General features: G+C 43.9%; 2 protein-coding genes across 6 annotated transcripts in view; one reads left to right on the plus strand and one right to left on the minus strand.

Moving 5' to 3' along the window:
* The window catches only part of LOC307203957 (interleukin-36 receptor antagonist protein-like), a 55,019-nt gene extending 48,999 nt beyond the window's left edge, over window positions 1-6,020 (plus strand). The window contains exons 1-6 of one of the 5 annotated variants that reach the window (XM_079955275.1): window positions 880-903; window positions 1,325-1,367; window positions 2,274-2,430; window positions 4,105-4,221; window positions 4,437-4,576; window positions 5,372-6,020. In XM_079955275.1, the coding sequence (XP_079811401.1) occupies window positions 2,334-2,430; window positions 4,105-4,221; window positions 4,437-4,576; window positions 5,372-5,590 (573 nt within the window). In that variant the 5' untranslated portion in view covers window positions 880-903; window positions 1,325-1,367; window positions 2,274-2,333 and the 3' untranslated portion in view covers window positions 5,591-6,020. Of the gene's footprint in view, window positions 1-859; window positions 904-1,324; window positions 1,368-2,273; window positions 2,431-4,104; window positions 4,222-4,436; window positions 4,577-5,371 lie in introns of those variants that run through there. The other 4 variants (XM_079955276.1, XM_079955274.1, XM_079955277.1 and 1 more) reach the window with 4 other exon arrangements.
* A 2,142-nt stretch (window positions 6,021-8,162) lies between these two features.
* On the minus strand, window positions 8,163-18,499 carry LOC307203963 (interleukin-36 receptor antagonist protein-like). The gene is made up of 5 exons (XM_079955290.1): window positions 18,373-18,499; window positions 16,170-16,251; window positions 11,114-11,242; window positions 9,571-9,692; window positions 8,163-8,529 (listed from the first exon to the last, which is right to left on the minus strand). The coding sequence occupies exons 2-5, from the start codon at window positions 16,216-16,218 to the stop codon at window positions 8,320-8,322; spliced, it is 510 nt and encodes a 169-aa protein (XP_079811416.1). The 5' UTR covers window positions 16,219-16,251; window positions 18,373-18,499; the 3' UTR covers window positions 8,163-8,319.
* Between the last annotated feature and the right edge of the window lie 3,218 nt (window positions 18,500-21,717).

Raw genomic sequence — 21,717 nt, forward strand, 5'->3', positions numbered from 1 at the left:
CGCCATCTCTAGGGGCCCCGAGCACCCACCAAATCTAGGGAGTGTTTCCTGCCTGCAGCTGTGTGGGGAGAGAAGCTCAACAACTTTGGCCCATCTCCTCCCATTTTCTTGAAACTGAGTCCCCCAAAATAGGGGGGGGGGCTTATACATGGGGGCATCTTATAGATGAAAAATACAGTAGTTTCTGGAGCCTAGTGCTGGTTTTGACCTATAAAGCTTTAAAAGGCTCAGGACTACAATATTTCATTCGTGTGTGTGTGTGTGTGTGTGTGTGTTTTCCGAATTTTAATAAATTGGTCCAAATTATTTAAATTTAATACAATTTTTCAATAATAATAATAATAAGGTTTCCCGCTCCTGTTACAAACATGTCCAATGCTTCCTGATGTTGCCACTTCTTTTTCTTTAATCACATTCTCATCCTTCTATACTGCACACTTTCCTATAATATATGCAATTCCACAAATATTATTTGATTGGATGGAGAACTGCATTGCGAAATCTGCAGAACCGCAAATTTAAGATAGCTTTGTTTCAGTTCGCATATTGTTTGGAATGTGCAAATTTGATAAGATTCAGGTTTATATGAACACTGAATCAAATTTCTCCTCTATCCCTAGTCACAAGCAGTATTGAAACTGGGGTTGCATATGACCACCTCAGTACCATCATGAGCATAAATGATCACCAATGCAGAATAAAAAGGGTGTTGGGAGCAGCCCTCAGCTTTTGAACTATCACAGCATTTGTAGCCTCCCGGAACAGCTGGCTGCTGCTGCAAGACTTTGATTAGTGTTTGTGCCATATAAACCACACCCACTGGTCTGACTAAGCTAAAAGATGCTGTATAAATCTGAGAAGACAATTCATAGCAAGACACAGGACTTCCTCACACCAGGACAGGTAGCATCTCCTCAATTATTTCTCTGAACCTTCTATCCAGATATCCAGCAATATCTGGAAGGCAGCTAGTTGAGATCATAGCCTTTCCCAGCTAGTTGCCTTCCAGATATTGTTGTGTTACAGTTTCCATTATCCATGATCATTGGGTACCCTGGTTGAGACTGATGGGAGCTGTGGTCCACAACATGTGGAGGACCTCAGATTAGGGAAGACTATGCTAAATTGTCTGCTTCAAATGCCAAATTATCTCAGAGGCAGGAAATATCTGTTTTGCCTTTCCTCAGACCCATTTCCCCCACCTATCATTATAGTCATTTGGTGGGCAGTGAAGCTGAGGGAGACATATTTCCTTGATTTAAATGTCAATTAATTGTAATTAACAATACTAATTTAGGTGTACTTTTTGTTTCCCCTTTCTAAGCATTCTGGACTGCTGTTTACTTTATTCTCGATTTACTTTGGCTGTAAGTGGCATTGCTATTTTTTAAAATGAATTTATTATAAGGTATTTTGAGATATTTTTGTAATTTGTAATGTTCTTTTGTGCAGGATATATGTTTTTAGAAGAAATATATTACCTCCCCAGCCCAGCAGGTCTGTACCAAGGGGGAAAAATTGATGCCCTTCATTCCCTCTCCCCTTAAAGAGGGTACAAATGTTTGGAGACGGAGGGTTAAGCTTGATTGAGCACAAGGGAAAGGATTAAAAATTCACCTCCAGAGCCCCTGTCCTGATAGAAACTGGTAGCCTGTGTATCTGTTTTAAATTTCAAGAAGGTGGAAGCTCTGATTTAATGATCTGCTATATTGCATCAATTCATCCCAGTGGCATATCGTTTGATTCTCTGTTGCTGTATTCTTACTCCTGGACATTGGTTGCGTAATTAGCTTTGCTTCAGCATGCCAAATTTGTATTGGCTGTGAGTTGTGGAAGACTTCCTTCCTGCCTTGCAAGCCTGTTCCACCTGGCCTGGGAGGTGGGGCCAGGACGGACTCCAACTACAAAAGCTGAGGCTGCTGAATGACCTTTTCCTGGGGTATTGTTTAGGCAGTGGGTTGTTGCTATTTTTGATACTGATTTTTTGATTGATACTGATATTTTATTTTAGATCTTACTATGATTTATGTGGAACTTGTTCGGTTTGGTTGTTATGTTGTAATTATGTAGTTTTTCAATGTTGTTAGCCGCCTTGAGCATGGTATGAACTATGTAAAGGTGGCTTATAAATAAAGTGATATATATATATATATATATATATATATATATATATATATATATCTGTGTTGATCCGGGGATATTGTGCAGAAGGGCAATCAATGGAACTTTGGATTTTTGCAGCCTCTCTAACATTTTACATCACTCTCTTTTAGTAGCTACAACTGCAGAAGAGTGAGCTTGTAGCCTGAATCTCAACCAATCCTTGGGAAGCAATGGAGAAAGTAGACACAGAGACTTTAAGGGAGAAGCCCCACAAGATGACTGTGGACCAGAAAATGAGAGATTTATTCCATCACTTTCCTAAGCCAGGTGAAAAACAATGCTTTGCTTTTATATTTCCTGCACAAGACAAGTTCTGAAAACCTGCAGTGATCCTTAAATTAAATTAGAATTTCACTTATCCATATAGGCTCACAGGGGCAAAACATACTGGGGGGGAAAGAAGGCCGAGTCCCCTGGGGGCATAATTTTGAGGGGGTGCAAACAAGGTACCCCCATGCAGGTGTTGGCTTCTGTGAGGATTCCTGTCCAGGCACGTCCTGGTGGTCCCTGCCCTCAGCTCCTCATCCTTCCCTGCCTGCTGCAGGGCTATCTGGGCCCCAGAGTCTGACCTGGCATTGCCGCTACATTCCAGGCCCCTCCCTAAATGGCCAACCTCCTCTCTGAATGGCCGCCTGACCAATGCCTAGTGCTCACTTACTCCTCGCTCAGTATGCTCTCCCAATGGTGAGTGGCCACGGATGGAGGGAAGCAGGCAAGGGGCAACCCGAGCACACCCTGGCACTCCTCTCCAAGGGCATCAGGGGGATTCACCTGCCAAGGGCCACAATTTGCTAACTGGCTTCCACCCTGCGTGGGCAGGCAGGCATTGCAGTACAGCATCAACAGTGAAGGCTGGCTTTCTGTGGCAGGCTCCCTTCATTTTCCGCATCCCACGCCCTAGTGTGCGTGCCTCCACCTGGCTCCCACCTGCCCTGGAAACCAGCAAACCATGCTACGTCACCATATGCATGTACACCAGCTGAGTGAAATGACATTCCCCATGGGGATATTTTCCATGTTGGTGGTTTAACATAAAAGCAAGGAGGACTTGTTCCCAAAAAATCTAGCCGTGTTAGTCTGTTTCAGCAAAGAATGAGTGCTACCTGTTGGACTATTTTCCTAACAATATAAGCTTTCGTGAACTACAGCTCATTTTACCAGATGCATGAAGTATTATCCTGAATTATTGGGTTATAGAATTGGGAGGGGGAGGAGGGTCGTAAACAATCATGACTGTTTTTGTAAATTACCGGTACATATTTCATGGACGATATTTTGTGCAAATATACTTGCAGATAACCAAATAGATATCCTGCTTCATTAGCTAACCTGATTCCGTCATTCATTCATTCGTGCATGCATGCGTGCTCTGTGCCCTAGGTTATTCTGCGTATCTCTTTCTCCCATGGTTCAGGAGGGCAAGAACATGGTCAAAATCAAAACTCCTTTAAAAAGCAGGGGTCTTTAGTCAAAAGGAAACTGATACACACATCAGTAGAGGGAGTCGATGGATTTCACTTGGAGAAACCAGTCAAACTAGTATCCTTGGGTTTCAACCATGTTGGATCCCATTGGATTAAAGCTGAAAACAGCCAGTCAATAGTGCTTGCAACTAGGCTGTCTCTTTGGCAATATATAACCTGTATTCTTAATACCAAATGAAAAAAGATACACTAGGAACACATTTAATGACTTGCATGCGCAATATCTTAGGGATAGAGGAAGTCCTAGACACACATCAGAAACTCCACAATGTTGCCACCATGGAAAATGTGTTGTGCCAACCATGGCTATTACCACTTCATGCAAAAGGGGGAGAAAAGAATTGCAGCTCCAACACAGAAGAAAAAAGATATGTCTGAAAAGTTGTTTGTTCCTTCTTTAGAATATTCCATTTTTTCTTGTGTGTTGATAAATTTGTGTTACTTCTTTTCATCACAGATCCTTCCCTTCGGTTAGGGAGCCCATGGCTCTACAGGGTTTGGGATATCAACCAGAAGTTCCTGTTCCTGAAGAACAACATGCTGGTAGCAGCTCCCAAAGATGGCAACTCACCCGGTAACAATGATTATGAACCCTTCTCATCTCACAGCTGCGACCTACACTGTTACCGATTGAACACTTGTGCAAATTCTGGGACTGGGTAACCAGGTGTCAGGAAGTGTCTGATACAGCAGCACTGTCTTCAAGTAGGGTCAGAAATGGTCTCCTTAACTTTCCATGGTCACACCCCACTCTTATCACGCTGATCTTTGCCTGTTTTTTGCTTCCAGATTACTTGTTGGCTATGACCCCCAACAGAGGGATAACCCCAAAAGATGGAAACACATTTGCCGTCTTTTTGGGCACCCAAGATGGAACACAAACCCTCTCCTGTGGTGAATCTGGTGGTCAACCTCAGCTGACCTTGGAGGTGGGTTTCACTTCTGGTTCAAAGCCACATTCGATTGTTTCAAATTTTTTCTGCTTGTTTAGATGCATCCACCATGACAAAGACTTTAGATATTCTCTGCTGTTTGCTCATTCTTTTTTCCTTAATCACTGCATTCTATTCTTCTCTCTGTTATCCTTCTGGGCTTCTTCCCTCTCCTTTGTCTTCCTAGCCTGTCTATTGGGAGAGGAAAAGATCTACTGAAGTTTTTTAGGGCTGCTTCTGTCCTTTTAGTGAAAGCAAACACTTCCTGATTGTACATTCTGCACTCTTCTCCATTAGTTATGAATTCCTCCTTAATTATCCAACTTCTGGTTCTATTTCCTGTTTTGTTTTTTTAAATTCAGGAGTGAAACAATTCCTGTTTTGGTATATAAACAAAGATTCAAACTTATGAAAGGCAGACAGGAATTGAAGCTGAAGAACCAGTGGTGGTTCAGATCTTGTTGGACCTTAACTCCCATCGGCCCCATCCTGGACAGCCAATGGTCAGAGATGATAGGAATTGTAGTCCAATAAGTTCTAGAGGGCCACAGGTCCTCCCATCCTTTGAATGAAAGGCTTATCTCATGGCTGAATGCTTGGTGTATTCATGACACAATCCAGATTTAAACTTGAGGCTCCCTGTAAACTTTGAATTTGTATATGCTTTGGTTACAATCATTGGGATTTAGCCCCAAGTCTCGCTTTCACCCAGGCAACTGATGGCGTTCATTTGTGATGCAGCAAAACCCTTCTTTCTACTAAACCTTTTGTATGCTTTTTTATCTTAAATAGGGTAAAGGCATTATGGATCTCTACAACGATGGCAAGGAACACAAGAACTTCACTTTCTTTTGTAAAAGTGGCAGCAGCACAGAGACTGGCAGCTTTGAATCTGCAGCATTCCCCGGTTGGTTCCTAAGCACCTTGACTGAGCCAAACCAGCCGATTCGTTTGAGTCATCAAGGAGGTGCTGAGATCACTCAGTTTTATTTTGATAAAGTAAAAGATTAGAACTTCTGAAAGAGGAGGAAGGTTTTAATGCCAGTGTATGTATATCCTCATCAAGTAGCAAAATGCCTTTCAGTTCTAACATGTTCAGAACTTCCAGTATTCACTCAAGCTACAAAAACACAAGGAAATTGCATCTATCAAGAGTAGGGATGGCTGGATAGGTCAATTTTGGTTGCTCTCGGTTTCTCATTTTTCCAGTCTTGTTCAGTTCTCCTCATTTCCATATTAGTTTGCATTTTGTTTTAAAAAGAGTCCTTGTGTTTAATCTTGTATTTTATTCAGATGTTTTATCCAAAGCTTGTTTCTTTGTCCTTATCTGCTCCAACATTTATCAGTTTAAAAAATCCTAACTGCTATTTTATTTATGTGTTTTTGTTTTTGTTTTATCCTGGTCTGTGACCATAATAAAGTTCATTCATTTTGTTTTAAAGAGAGTCCTCAGGAATATTCATCAGCATTCTGGTGCCAATTTCTCATTAACGTTTACATTTCTGTATGCAATTGTACCTAGAGTCCTGTCTAGTCAAGTTGCGTGGGATCACTTCCAATCTGTCACCACTGAAGATGTGGACAGGCTGCTTGGATGAGTGAAACTAACCACCTGTCTCCTTGATCCTTGCCCATCCTGGCTCATAAAAGCAAGCCAGGAAGGGCTGGGCGATGGGCTCCGTGGGGTGGTGAATGCTTCCCTCTGTGCGGAAGCCTTCCCAAACTCACTGAAAGAGGCAGTTATTATACCGCTTCTTTAAAAACCATCATTGGACCAATCCAATATGGCCAACAATCACTCAGTTTTAAATCTCCCATCTTCAGGTGGTTGCTAAACAACTCCAGGCACGCCTGGAGGATGTGGACCATTTAGATCCTTTTCATTCGGGATTCAGGCCTCATCATGGGGCTGAAACTGCCTTGATCTTGCTGGTCGATGATCTCTGGTGGGCTAGGGACAAAGGTGAAAGCTGTTTCCTAATTCTGCTGGATCTCTCAGTGGCCTTTGCTGGTTTTGACCTATAAAGCTTTAAAAGGCTCAGGGCTACAATATTTCATTCGCGTGTGTGTGTGTGTGTTTTCCAAATTTTAATAAATTTATCCAAATTATTTAAATTTAATACAATTTTTCAATAATAATAATAAGGTTTCCCGCTCCTGTTACAAACATGTCCAATGCTTCTTGATGTTGCCACTTCTTCTTCTTTAATCACATTCTCATCCTTCTATTAGTTTTAATCCATTTTCGTGACTAGCCTTCTTGTTTCCTTACAATCAGCACCATTCTTATTTTGCAAACATATATAAAAAAAAAAATTCAAGTTTTCATTCCTTCTAGCAGGCTGTTCCCAGACTGGGTGTGAAGAGAGATTGTCATTGTTCTTGGTCCATTCCACTCCTTTGAAAACATTCCTTCCGTTGTTCAAGGACTTGCTGAGCTATAAACAACTCCCCAAGTTGATGTCTGCTCTGCCATTAAAATTCTGGGGATTATTTTCCACAGCTCGCAGTTAAAGATCAAAGTCACATATTTAAATTCCTGCCAAGTGTAATTAGCAGTCCTTAGCAAATTGTTCTCTTCTCCACTCCTGATCCAGTCCAAGAAAATTTATATAAGTTCCATTCACCCTCAGTCAAGAGGGAAGGGTGTAAAAGAAATTGTAGAACCCTTTGTTGAGCATAAGTCATTGGCTCCCCTTTCTCTCTCAGTAACAGATAACATCAAAACACCTGCACATGATTCTTTCATTTTACAGGGGTGGTCAAGAGAGAAAAAGACCATTTAGGAACCATCAAAACAAACATTGCCTTGCCTCCGCTTCCATTCTGGCTATTGTAAGTATTTTTGCGCTTGTTGAAAATCATTGAAATACCTTCATGGCTCAAATCCAGTCCTTTCGGCAGCTGATTAATTGCAGCCTTTTATCATATGCCATTTCAGGAGCGTCCCATAATCAACGCCAATATTCCAAATTCATGAGGAACCGATCACAAATCATGCCTGAGACGATTCGTCCATGGCAGGGACACAGTTCCCAGGTCGTGTCCATACTGCCTTTCTAGATACGAGCTTAAGCAACACCACGGGAGCGTTGCCAGAAATTTTACCTCATAAATCCTGGCTTTCCCCCACCCGAACAGCTCCCCAGTCCTGAAGAGCTCAACAGACATATATCAGCCAGAAACTGGACTACAATATCTCAAGGACTGCCTCTCACATATTAACTGACCCAGACCCAGCGATCACCATCTGCAGCTCTACTTTGTGTGCCCCCTCAAAAAGAGATCTGGCGTGTGGCAACATGAGAATGGGCCTTTTCTGCAGTGTCTCTCCATTTATGAAATGTTCTTCCCAGGGAGGCTCGCCTGGGACAATCATATCTTTAGGCACCAGGCAACAACTTTCCTCTATTACCAGGCCTTTAGTCCTTAACTATCTGTGAAGTGGGAGGAGTGTTAATGTATTTCTTTTTTCCTATAGACTTTAATGTATCTACTGTATGTGTGGTGTTTGTTTATTTATTTATTTATTTATTTGGTTGGTTGGTTGGTTCTAGGTCGCTTTGGGTTGTCCTGGGCAAGATAAAGCAAATAACAAATTTAATAAAGAATAAAAATAACAACAAATGGAGAAGCGTTGGGGTTTCTCGGGGATGATTTCCTCTGTGTCATGTATTTTCAATGACAGCTCCCTGGTAATGGCAGATATTCTCCTTTAAAGCAGCAGGTCACATTTAGTCCTATATTCTCGCCATATAAAATTCTGTGATCTCTGTGGCTCCTTGGCGGCTCAAACCAACAGGCTTGTTTGGCTCAGGAGAAGTGCTTATGAACCAGCCAGGGAATGCTGCAGATTCCAAGCTGTACGTCTCTTTGCCACCAGGTTTTCTGAAGAAAGTGGAGCTCCTGAATTCGTTCACCTCATTGTACATTTCCTTAATATTTCCAGGCTAAAAGAAAACAGAAACGCAAAGACTTGGGTAGAAAGAAAAGTTGTATTGCATCACTTGCAGTTGCTTGAGAGAAAGCAAATGTTTGTGGGAGGGAAGGGGAGGATCCTGGAAATATGGGATTATTTGTAAATACCCTAAAAATAGCTTTTTAAAAATATATTATTGTTTTTAAACTTTTTAATATGGTTGCACTTTATTTTTAATTGTATTTTTCTATTGCTTCATTGTTTGCCACCCTGGTCTCCTTTGGAGGAAAGGCAAGGTAGAACTTTAATTAATAAAAGCAACAACAGTGCCTACTAGAATGCATTAATTCATCTAAACGTGTAAGTTTTTGTTTTAATGGGGATAATAATAATAATAATAATAATAATAATAATAATAATTTATTATTTATACCCCATCCATCTGGCTGAGTTTCCGCAGCCACACTGGACAGCTCCCAATCTAGTGTTAAAAACAATACAGCATTAAATATTAAAAACTTCCCTAAACAGGGCTGCCTTCAGATGTCTTAAAAATAGGATAGCTGCTTATTTCCTGGACATCTGATGGGAGGGTGTTCCACAGGGTGGGCACCACTACTGAGAAGGCCCTCTATCTGGTTCCCTGTAACTTGGCTTCTTGCAGTGAGGGAACCGCCAGAAGGCCCTCGAAGCTGGACCTCAGTGTCCGGGCAGAATGATGGAGGTGGAGATGCTCCTTCAGGTATACTGGACCAAGGCACATCACTCTTAGCAGTCCCCCACCCCATTCACAGTGGCTCCTCGGAGAATAGGAGGGACTGCTGGTCTCCTCCCACCCCTAGGGAGAGAAGGGAAGGGGCTGCCCTCTGGACCCCATTCAGAGTGAGCCAAAGCAGGCCCTTTCCCACCCATGATGCCCTTTGATTCCCAGTTCAACCATTGAGTAAGGTTGGTTTGATTCCTTGCTTTGTTCCTAAGGTAGATCTTCCCACCTTCTTCTGTGGCAGGGGGCACCATTTTGTGGTTCACCGCAGGTACTAAAATGATTGGATCAGCCCTGGACAAAACTCACCACTGCCTTTAGTTGAGGAGGCCCTCCTCCAGATTCCACACAGGACAGGACACGTCCATTGAAGCCAATAAAGATTACATTTCCCATAATACCTCTGTTGGGATATATGTCAAATACTACCTCTAGAGACAAAAAACAAAACAGGGTCAGTACCGTGAGAGGGAGTAAATCATGCATTCTTATTTGGTACAGGAATTTTGTAAAAGGTAAAGGTAAAGGTACCCCTGCCCGTACGGGCCAGTCTTGACAGACTCTGGGGTTGTGCGCCCATCTCACTTAAGAGGCCAGGGGCCAGCGCTGTCCGGAGACACTTCCGGATCACGTGGCCAGCGTGACATCGCTGCTCTGGCCAGAGCCAGAGCCAGAGCCGCACACGGAAACGCCGTTTACCTTCCCGCTGGTAAAAGGTAAAGGTAAAGGTACCCCTGCCCGTACGGGCCAGTCTTGACAGACTCTGGGGTTGTGCGCCCATCTCACTTAAGAGGCCAGGGGCCAGCGCTGTCCGGAGACACTTCCGGGTCACGTGGCCAGCGTGACATCGCTGCTCTGGTGAGCCAGAGCCGCACACGGAAACGCTGTTTACCTTCCCGCTGGTAAGCGGTCCCTATTTATCTACTTGCACCCGGAGGTGCTTTCGAACTGCTAGGTTGGCAGGCGCTGGGACCGAGCAGCGGGAGCGCACCCCGCCGCAGGGATTCGAACCGCCGACCTTTCGATCGGCAAGTCCTAGGCACTGAGGCTTTAACCCACAGCGCCACCTGCGTCCCATACAGGAATTTTGTAGGAGAAGCCAAAATGGAAGGAAGGTTTTCAATAGGATGGGAAACTACTGATGATCCCCTCAAAATCAAATATGTGTCTATACACATGATCACTACAGTAGACACATGTCCAGTTTTCATGAGTTTCTGCTACATAGTGCCGGTAGTTTGTATAGACCCACAGATAATCCCATGCCCTGTTTGTAATTTTTCCACCTCTTGTGGCAGAAGTGGGGAGCTCTTTTTGGCCTGCAGTCCTCAATCCCTTCTGGGCAACATTCCAAGGGCCACATGCCACTGCTGAACACTGTTATGTACTGAGTTGAATAGGATCCAAAATGCAGCAGTCTGATTGGTCCTAGAACAATAGGATTCAGAATGCAGCAGTCTGATTGGTCCACAGGAGCCACCCAATCCAGCTCCAGGTGGAAGTGAATCCGCAACCGAATTGGCCTACAGGAGAATCCCGGAATTAGCCAATCACATGGGGCCCATTGTGTAAATAATGTATATAAAGGAGACATCCCGGGGGAACTTCCATTCCTCCTCACCACTATGAGCTGAATAAAGAGCATGAAATCTACTCTCGACTCTGAGTATATTTCAAACACTTCACTTGTTTTCTTATAATGGCAATGGTGCTGGAACTAAGTTCCGGTGAGTTCTGGATGATAAAAAACCCTGTTTCCCGATTCCTGGCTACTCAGCTCCAGAATGTAAAGAAGTGTTCAGTCAGTAACGGCAGGACCAGCAAGATGCAAAGGAATCATAAGAACTGTTACCTGATGCGTTGGAATTTGGTGGGGATGCTATCAGATGGTCATTCTGCAGGATGAGGATCTTGTGGTTGATGTCTGTAAGTCTGCAGTGCCAGGGATACTCTAATGCTGGACGAACGCCCCCGGAAGGAACTGGGGAACACATTAGGATGGAAATATATAATGTACCCAAAAACACATCCATATGCAAGAAAAAATGGGGAGTAATCTAAAGAAGGAACAAGCAATACTTAGAAATAATCACATTTTTGCATGACATGGCAACTGCCCTGTTTGGCATCAATTGTGCAGAGTTAGAGTATTGTGCCTACAGTTGGTTAAACAAGTTCCTAGTTTTACTTTTATATGCCTGTTGTCTTTGTCCATGGAGTTTTCTTGGCAGGGATACTGGAGTGGATTGCCAGTTCCTGCTCCAGGTGGATCACGTTTAGTCAAAACTCTCCACTATGACCTGTCCATCTTGGGTGGCCCTGCACAGCATAGCTCATAGCTTCTCTGAGTTATTAAAGCCCCTTCGCCATGCCAAGGCAGTGATCCATGAAGGAGGAAATCTATCAATTCTTAAGGAAATACTGTATTTTTTGCTTTATAAGACTCACTTTTTCCCTCCTAAAAAGTAAGGGAAAATGTGTGTGCGTCTTATGGAGTGAATGCAGGTTGCACAGCTATCCCAGAAGCCAGAACAGCAAGAGGGATTGCTGCTTTCACTGCGCAGCGATCCCTCTTGCTGTTCTGGCTTCTGAGATTCAGAATATTTTTTTTCTTGTTTTCCTCTTCCAAAAACTAGGTGCGTCTTGTGGTCTGGTGTGTCTTATAGAGCGAAAAATACGGTAAGCCCTGAGTGCTCACTGGAAGGACAGATCGTGAAGTTGAGGCTCCAATACTTTGGCCACCTCATGAGAAGAGAAGACTCCCTGGAAAAGACCCCGATGTTGGGAAAGATGGAGGGCACAAGGAGAAGGGGACGACAGAGGACGAGATGGTTGGGCAGTGTACTCGAAGCTACCAGCATGAGTTTGACCAAACTGTGGGAGGCAGTGGAAGACAGGAGTGCCTGGTGTGCTCTGGTCCAGGGGGTCACGAAGAGTCGGACACGACTAAATGACTAAACAACTACAACAAAGTTTTACTTTGTTCAACCAGTGCTAAAACCGCAGGTAAGTATACTGCCAAAATGAAAAATTAGATGCATCCTTCACTGACAATGCTGTAGGCTGCAGTCCATGTCATTTGCCATAACATGTTATGGACATGGCTCCCAACAAGCAACCTAGGCACTGGTGGTGAGATATATTGTCATTTCTTTGCCCTTTTCCTTCAAGACTGCTATAGCAGCTGTGGGTCAAAGAGCTTGTGCAGCCTTAGGGAACCTGAAAAGCCACTTGGGATGAGCAAGTGATGGACTCATCAAGAAGGAACCAAGCAACCCAGACTACCCAACAAGAAACACCAAACCCAGCAAGCAGCCACCCTGAAGGTTTGCCAAGACCTCATGCGCACATATTGTCCCTGGCTGAAAACACTAAGCAGCCTTCAAAAAAGAATATTGTAGGAGCATGGGACTCCAGGTGTTTAGGGCCTTTATCAATGCTTCCTAGAGAAGCGGCTTGATGTTCATTCTATACCAGAGGTCAGCAACCTAAGGCCCGCGGGCCAGTTCTGGCCCGAATGGGTTCTGGATCCGGCCCGCAGATGGTCCAGAAATTGCTGCATGGTTCTGATTCATATCATTTGGGCTGCGCCATTTTTTCTCCGGAAATCGCTGTGGCGCTTGGCATCACAGACATGCACAGACGCGTTTTCCGGCATTGCGCTGCACCAGTCTGGTCCGCAGAGTGATCCAGCCCATGCCCAGTAAGCCTTGCTGACCTCTGTTCTGCACCTAACAGCTTTAGAGCTGTCCATGGTGCTGGTCTTTGACTGGCTCCCTATTTTCTCTCTTGCCTTAGCTGTTGGATTTCTGGCTTTGAGTCACCTCCCACTGCTTGTATATTTAATTCCGTTCCTCCTGATTAATGGAAAGCAATCAATCAAACTGACCCAGCCAACTGATATGTATTCTGCATTTCAATAGCACTAACCTGGATGGAAAACTGCACACACTGGTTTCTGCAGAGGAGATCAGTTACCTCACTCTGTAGGTATGCTTGTCATTTCCCTTTTGGAAACAAGCTCTGATGAGGCTTGCCTCCAACTCTGTCCCTGCCCTCATCCACCATGGGATGGGATGCCTAAGATTCAGTGCAGCATCAAATGGGAACAGAGCCTGCTAATATATATGAGAAGAAACCACACCAAACCTTCAAACAGTGGTGGATGGTGTCCACTGGGAATGGTGGCATGGAATGAAGAAAGACCCACATTAGCCAGAGCCAATGGCAGGCAGAGCAAACCAATTCAGGTTTGGCCCCCATCCTCCTCCCTGCTGAGTTCTCCAGGTATTGCTGAGGCTAAGGAGAAGCTGACAGCCAGCGCTATAGTATTTTTTTTGTATTATTAAAATCGAAATTTATTACCCACCCTTCACCAGCAGGTCCCAGAGTGGGTTAATACCATTTAAAAGTCAGAATCAAAAACAATTAGAGTCAGGAATAAGTTGGGTCCTGAAAACACACATCTCAGGCTTCAAAGCACAGGATAAAGAGGTGCATCTTCAGCATTTAGCAGCCCTGTTGCTTTAGCAGTCAGCCTGGTTGCCCTAGTCCTGATAAACCTTAGCCTCTGTGCTTTAGACTGACAGGCCAGGGTTATTTCCAAACATAGGACTGTATGTGGTCAACCAAATACTGTATGGAATCTGTACTCTAAGGCAGGCCCAGGCAGATGTGGAGGAGGAATGGGAACATAATCAGAAAACCATGAAAAGCTCAGTTAGAGCCATGCCCAGAGAAGAAGTCCTGTTATTTCTTTGGAGATAGTGACGGATTCCTGTTCCTGGAAGAGGCCTTCATGTATCCATTAACAATTTTTGGACAGAAGTTGGATTCACATGGCTAAGTTTTTAATTCTTTTAAGCTGCAGCCCGTTTTTATTTATTTGCATTTTACATTGCACTCTGCTGTTTTATTATTGCTTTAGATCCACCTTTGCTAACCTGGTGCTTCTCAGATGATTTGATCTGTAGCTCCTATCAATCCCACGCAGAGTGACTGTGCTAGCTTAGCTTGATAGAAGCTGTAACAGCTCAAAATAGATAGAGGGCACCAAGTTGGAGAAGCCTGTCTTAGTTATATTAGACTTGTTGTTGTTGTTGTTGTTGTTGTTGTTGTTGTTGTTGTGTAAGTTGCCCTGGGAATGCTGACTGACAGAGAAATTAACTTTGCCATCTGTTTGAATCTCAGTGCTGAAATTCTGAGAGTTTGAGATTCAAAGTTTTTTCTTATTGTTCCTGTATTTCTTTTGAAAATACTGCTTGGCTGTAATAACAAAACCTCTAATTGGTTTACAGGTTATATAAAAATTTTCAATGAAAACAGTTTAAACATTTAAATACACTTTTCCCAAAAGACCCGAAGCCTTTTTGCTGGGAATGACGGGTAAAGATATTAAGAAAGAAGATAGAACGATATTCCTCTATGCCACCACAGCAGCGAGAATTTTATTGGCACAATATTGGAAAGTGGAAACTATCCCCAATATAAATGATTGGCAAATTAAAATGATAAATTATGCTGAGCTTGATAAATTAACAGGTAAATTAAGAGACCACGATGAACAGAAATCTCTGAAAAATTGGAGTAAATACTGGAACTATATTGGAATAAATGCTTAATGTGATTGGCGGGGTCAGAACAATACTACCAGCGTGTGAATTTAGGCCTATAGATTAAAAATCAAATACGTAATGGAAGCAGATATTCGATACTTACCAAAAGGATGGAAGGAAGTCCAGGAGGTGGTTTTTGCGTGTGTGTGTGTGTTTTTTGTTTGTTTGTTTTTTTTAATCGTTTACTGTTTTGTGAAACAGCCAGATTAATCTATCTTTGTATAGTTAGAGAGAGGAAAAAGTTGGCTTGTATATCTTGACGCTTTTTTTTTGTTATAATTTTTTCTTTTGTATTTGTTTGTATGTTTGTTATGTGCATAACCTCAATAAAAATGTATTTGGAAAAAAAATGAAAACAGTTTAAACAAATAAGTCAAACTATACAAAAGGCCATTAAAATTGTAGAGCACACAGAAAAGAGATTATAAAACATATCAACACCCTAGGGGACTGGATAGGCCTGATAGGCCTGCCTAAACAAGAATGTTTTAAGCATGTGCCCAAAAGGGCACAGTGAAGCTGCCTATATGATATCAATAGGCAGGGAATTCCAATGTGTGGGTGCTGGCTGCAGCATTAAAAGACTGATTTCTTACAAGTGTGAAATCTTTAACAATGCCAATTCCAAATCGGGGGGCAGTTCAGATCTCTCAGCAGAGGTGGTGTATGCTGACAAGGTCTCATTCTTGTCAACAACTGTGCTGAAGCATTCTTCACTAATTACAGGTCTCTGATTAAGCACAGGGGAATCCCCATACAGAGAGCATTGCCTCTTGAAGCCACTTCAGAAAGAAAGAAAGACAGACGTCTCTCTATACAGTATATATATTAATGTACAGTGGTACCTCGGGTTAAGTACTTAATTCATTCCAGAGGTCCGTTCTGAACCTGAAACTGTTCTTTACCTGAAGCACCACTTTAGCTAATGGGGCCTCCCGCTGCTGTTGCGCCACCGCTGCACAATTTCTGTTCTCATCCTGAAGCAAAGTTCTTAACCCGAGGTACTATTTCTGGGATTGCGGTGTCTGTAACCTGAAGCGTATGTAACCTGAAGTGTAAGTAACCCGAGGTACCACTGTAATGTAATGTAATGTAATGTAATGTAATGTAATGTAATGTAATGTTGAAGCCACTTCTGATTCTTTTATTTTCTCAATATCTAGCCTCCAATGATTTTCAGAAAGCTATCTGCAGATTTGGGAACATTGCCTTGGAAAACAAATAGAAAAGTAAAAAATTTGGTTTCTTTACATGAAAAGAAATGTGCCAGTTTGTTCTTGTGGGTGTACAAACCTTCATCTCCTCCTGCTTTCTCCATTCCTTCCTGAAGATTGGCTGACATTCAGGATATTTGTCACCTCTTCAGCAGTTACAGCTGTTGAAACAGAGAGTGATAAGCTACAGAAGACATCTTAAGGCACCAGGCATGTCCAAAGTCCATTTTAGGGGCCTAATCCAGCCCACTGGTTGGTTTAATCCAGCCCCTGCAGCAGATTCCTGGGGTAAAATCGTTTAAAAAGCTCAACAACTTCAACCCTAAAAAAGGTTAACAACTTTGGTTGGCCTTCACAGCCCTTCACTTCATCAAATCTGGCCCTCTTTGAAGAAAGTTTGGACACCACTGTAAGCATTCTGAACAAAAGCAGTGGTGCACTGACTGTCACTGCAGCCTCACCTTAAGCAACAAGGGGGATGGGTCATTACTGGAAGAGTACAGAGTCAATGGCCTCATCGAGGCAGAAACCAACAAGAGAAACAATGAATATGTTATTTTCATCCAAAAGTGCACTTTTGTGGACACTTTACTCCAATATGTGCAATTTTTTTCCACATTACTTGACTGGATAACTGCACCGCAAAATCTGGACAAGTGTAAATTTCAAAAGGTTGCTGAGTTTCAGGTTGTGCATTGTTTTGGAAAGCACAATTTTGATAGGTTCGCCTTTGAATGAAAACTGAATCAAATTTCTGTCCCATCCTCAGTTTCCCTCACCTAGAGTAAAGAGAGCCTGACAAGGCCCATCCTAGCTGCAGGAGGGCCTGGCAAGACCCGCAGTGGCCATGCAAAAGCCCAGCAGGTCCTCCTTGAAAATTCGGGGGTCCTCAGCCCCTCTTGGATGGCACCCCAATATAGCATCTCTCCCAAGTTTTTAAATTTAAAGTAGCCATGGAGCTCTACAATTTTGTTCAAAGTAGTGGCTCTGGGGAAGAGAGGACTTCTCTTTTTTTACCCTTACACTCCCCCTGCCATTTTCTGAATCAAAATTCCCCAAACACTCTAACCATCAGATAAAAATATAGTATCTCCCCCATCTCTTCCACTATGGAGCTAACAGCAGCTTTGTAAGGACTGGAAGAGGACACAGACAGACAGACAGACAGACAGACAGACAGACGTTCGCTTTCCATTATATAAAAACAAACTGTACAGGCTGGATTATAATAAATGCATAACCAACCATACAGCAAACGAAAAATAGAAAAATGAAAAAAATAAAGGAGGGATGCATGCAGAATCTTAAGAAACAGCAAACCATACCAGGTCACAGGAGCTGTTAAACTAAACCATCACAGTTCCCTGGGATTCTTAGTCTGTCTCTTAAGTGGCTATAATGATAGGGAAATCATTCAAGGGAAGAGCTAGACCAGGGATTACCAGCAATGCATTGATGACTGCAATGGGGCCTTTGAGGCCTTTCGCTGGCACCCACAAAGCCTCTGGGAGCCCCTGGCTGCTCCCTTAGTCCTGGGACGGTAAGGGTGGTTAGTTTTTTCTTCCCTTATAAATTTCTATAGTGCCGCAGGTTCCCACATCCACTTTCAGCTGTGTGTACTTTAAAAGGCTCAGGATAATTCCCAGATCTCTGTGAAGTGTGTATGTGCACGCATTCACCTTTTGTTCGAGGGAGTGATTTGGGGGAGAAGAGAGATAAGTGACAGGCGGGGGAGGGGGACCTCCCACAGCACTCACTCAAAATTCGAAGTGTGCCCACAGGACTTAAAATATTGGTGATCCCTGAGCTATACACAGCTTTCCTGCCTCACAGGTGGTTTAGCCCTAAAGGTAAAGGTAAAGGTACCCCTGCCCGTACGGGCCAGTCTTGACAGACTCTGGGGTTGTGCGCCCATCTCACTTAAGAGGCCAGGGGCCAGCGCTGTCCGGAGACACTTCCGGGTCACGTGGCCAGCGTGGCATCGCTGCTCTGGCGAGCCAGAGCCGCACACGGAAACGCCGTTTACCTTCCCACTGGTAAGCGGTCCCTATTTATCTACTTGCACCCGGAGGTGCTTTCGAACTGCTAGGTTGGCAGGCGCTGGGACCGAGCAGTGGGAGCGCACCCCGCCGCAGGGATTCGAACCGCGACCTTTCGATTGGCAAGTCCTAGGCGCTGAGGCTTTAACCCACAGCGCCACCTGCGTCCCTGGTTTAGCCCTAACAGGGGAACAAAGCAGCTCAAGAAAAGAAAGCGTAGAGAGACAGTTGTGGAGATGGTACCTGCACTGATGTAGAGCAGTCTTTTGCTGTGGGACGGAGGTTCCTTCTCTGTGCTCCTCCAATGATCATTACAAAACTCTTTATAGCAGCCCACAGACACTGGTGGGTGTGATTTACATATTCAAGGGTAATTTGAGTTGAGCCTTATTACTGGCAGATGTTTACAGAAGATGACAATCTCACAACACTTTAAAGGGCCTTGTCGATGGTGGTGCCTGCCCTGTGGAATGCCCTCCCATCAGATGTCAAGGAAATAAACAACTCCCTCAGCCAATCCGAAGCCGCGCCAGTGTAGGCACCTGCCCAGAAGCCGTGCCAGCATCGTGGAAGTCAGTCCCCTTGTGATGTGGTGTCCGCAGCATGCAGGGGCTGACCGAGCGGGTGGCAGGGTCCACAGGCCAGATTTACGAGCTGAGGGGGCCACATTCAGCCCCCAGACGTAATTTGCCGACCCCTATTCTAAGACATTCCAGGTTTGAGCTGTAAGTAATTGAATGGCAGGGTCTTTGATGTGGTTGCAGCTACCCTGAACCCAGATTACCTGTGTCTAAGTTCTTGTGAAACAGGATTTCCGTTTTGAAGGAAATCTCTAAGGCAAAAATAACCCTTCATCTCACATTAAAATATTAATTTTCTCAGCTGGGCACAATGCACCATTGGGGGGGGGGGGCAGGAGGGGTCAAGAGGGAGTAAATTCCACCAGAGCTGGGGTTGAATTGGACAGCAGGAGACTGAAATTCCTGGATCCTAAAAAGGTGCTATTTCACCCCTTTCTTTCAGTGCACATTCTTCCTCATTTTCCAACCCATGCAAATGCTGTATTTTGCCCTTCCTTTCATTCTACCAACCGAAATGCATCTTTCTTGTGGCGAGTTTGCCTGAGATCAGGTACAAGGCAGTCCAAAGGCAAAATGTGAAAACTTTGCAAAGAGGCTTAGGCATGTCTCCCACAGTGCAGGAGGCGAAGTCCAGGAAGACTCTACTGCTGAGTGTTTTCATTAAAAGGACTTCATCAATAAGCCTTATTTCTCACATTCAGTAGGTTGTCATTGTTTTCTCGTTCCTTTTGCTGCTGTATTCACCGCTAGCACCCGGCAACCAACCTGCAAGGATCCCATGCTCCATTTAACAGATGACAACAATGTGGGAATCACTCCTTTCATGTTCAAATAAATCTATCAAGCATTCTCAAAACTGAACTTAGCACTGACCACACCTAAAGTTGTTCCTGTTAATAGTAGCTCAAGCCCCACTTGGAATGCAAAGTTAAGATTACTCATAAACAACTTCCTGAATATTAAAATTCCTTTGATTACAACACTGTTCCTTTATCTCTTCAGCATCTGAGTACTACAGCACTAGTCAAAGCCAAGTTGAGGCTGATCAAATATGCATTCAGCTGAGTAACTTTACTAAACTCAAAATCAGTTCCTGAGCTCTGGCATATTTATTATTTAATTTTAAAACTTACTACAAAAAATCACATAAAAATTAACTAAGGTAAAGGTAAAGGGACCCCTGACCATTAGGTCCAGTCGTGGCCGACTCTGGGATTGCGGCGCTCATCTCACTTTACTGGCCGAGGGAGCCGGCATACAGCTTCCGGGTCATGTGGCCAGCATGACTAAGCTGCTTCTGGCAAAGCAGAGCAGCACACAGAAACGCTGTTTACCTTCCCGCCAGAGTGGTACCTATTTATCTACTTGCACTTTGAGGTGCTTTCGAACTGCTAGGTTGGCAGGAGCAGGGACCAAGCAACGGGAGCTCACCCCAATGCAGGGATTCGAACCGCCGACCTTCTGATTGGCAAGTCCTAGGCTCTGTGGTTTAACCCACAGCACCACCTGTGTCCCCTTAAAAAAAAAAAAACTATTTAACCCCTATTTACAGAATTGCATATCATTCCTCTTTTTGTGCACTTTAGCTTCCTATCTGACTCCCAAATTTTGGGTGAGAAATAAAGAGGCAAGTAGCAGGTTATAGGGTAAACTACGATCACTGTATTAACCACAACTTAAGCGTGTAAGAAACACTGAGACCCAAGAGCTTATCAAAACTTCATAAGGGAAATCAGACAATCTGTGGGAAACGTACCAATTCTCTCTCTGACTCCTAAGCTTGTCTTGCATGGGCGAGCCTAAACTGCAGGGAATAAACCTGGACATTACCCCCTATTTAAAGTGAGGAGAGAGGTTTTCCTGAAATACCCCACCCTCCAAGATATATATTCCAGAGTGTGTGACAAAGGTCAGTGGTCCATAACCTGCTCCACAAGGTTGCAAAGTCCTCTGTGCAAGTCTCTGGAATCACTATTCACCTGAATAGTGCTTGAGGGAGGGTTATTGGTTCGTTCTGTTTTGTGCTTTGTTCTTATGTACGGTATTTTTTGTTTTGTTTTTATCCTGTATTTTTATGCTGTGAATGACCCTGAGCTCTACAGATGAAGGGCAGTATACAAATTTAATTAATAGTAATAGTAATGATTATACGCACCAATTCTGTCCACTTGCTTCCCCATTTCCCCACACTTAGGTAAGGGTAAAGGACCCCTGACAGTTAAGTCCAGTCGCTTTACAGGCCGAGGGAGCCAGCGTTTTCTCCACAGACAGTTTTTCTGGGTCATGTGGCCAGCAGGACTAAGCCGCTTCTGGAGCAACGTAACACCGAAACCAGAGCAGTGCACGGAAATGCCATTTACCTTCCCACCAGAGTGGTGCCTATTTATCTACTTGCACTTTTTTTGGCGTGCTTTCGAACTGCTAGGTTGGCAGGAGCTGGGACCAAGCAACAGGAGCTCACCCCGTTGCAGGGATTCAAACCGCCAACCTTCTGATCAGGAAGCCCCAGAGGCTCCATGGTTTAGACCACAGCACCACCCACGTCCCTATTTCCCCACACTTAGGTACCTGCAAAGCAACCAGAAACCAGTCAAGCCAATCAACCTAATTATTCAGCACCCACAGCTAATTGCTCCAGGCTTGTAATACAGTATTTCCTTCCACCAGCCAGTTGCAGAAAGGAACAAAGAAATTCTGCTCAGTTCCAACTAATCTCTCACTGCATACAGGGCAAGCAGGTTGGGTGCTGCTGTGTCTTGTCTTCAGGGAAGGAGTAGGAAGAGAGGGGTAATAAGACTTTTTATAGCCTTTGTCCACTCCTCTTACCTGATGACAAATGCCAGTGACATCAGAGGTAGCGGCTTCTTGCCTCTCCCTCTGCAAAAGTGCTCCCACTCAGATCCCTTTTGGGACAGTGAGGTGGGGAGTGATATAACAAACATAAATGTCTCTCTTTCCCCTTAATAATGAGTTCTCTCCCCCTATATATTGAATAATTGTGTCCTAG

This window comes from Podarcis cretensis, assembly GCF_951804945.1.
Source record: "Podarcis cretensis genome assembly, chromosome: 15".
NCBI lineage: Eukaryota > Metazoa > Chordata > Lepidosauria > Squamata > Lacertidae > Podarcis > Podarcis cretensis.

Coding starts and splice junctions, on each gene's coding strand:
- LOC307203963 (XM_079955290.1), bottom strand. CDS start 16,218: ATGTCAGCCAATCTTCAGGAAGGAATGGAGAAAGCAGGAGGAGATGAA. Junction 11,243..16,169: donor GAAAGCAGGAGGAGATGAAG/GTTTGTACACCC, acceptor TGTGTTCCCCAG/TTCCTTCCGGGGGCGTTCGT. Junction 9,693..11,113: donor ACCAAATTCCAACGCATCAG/GTAACAGTTCTT, acceptor TTTTGTCTCTAG/AGGTAGTATTTGACATATAT.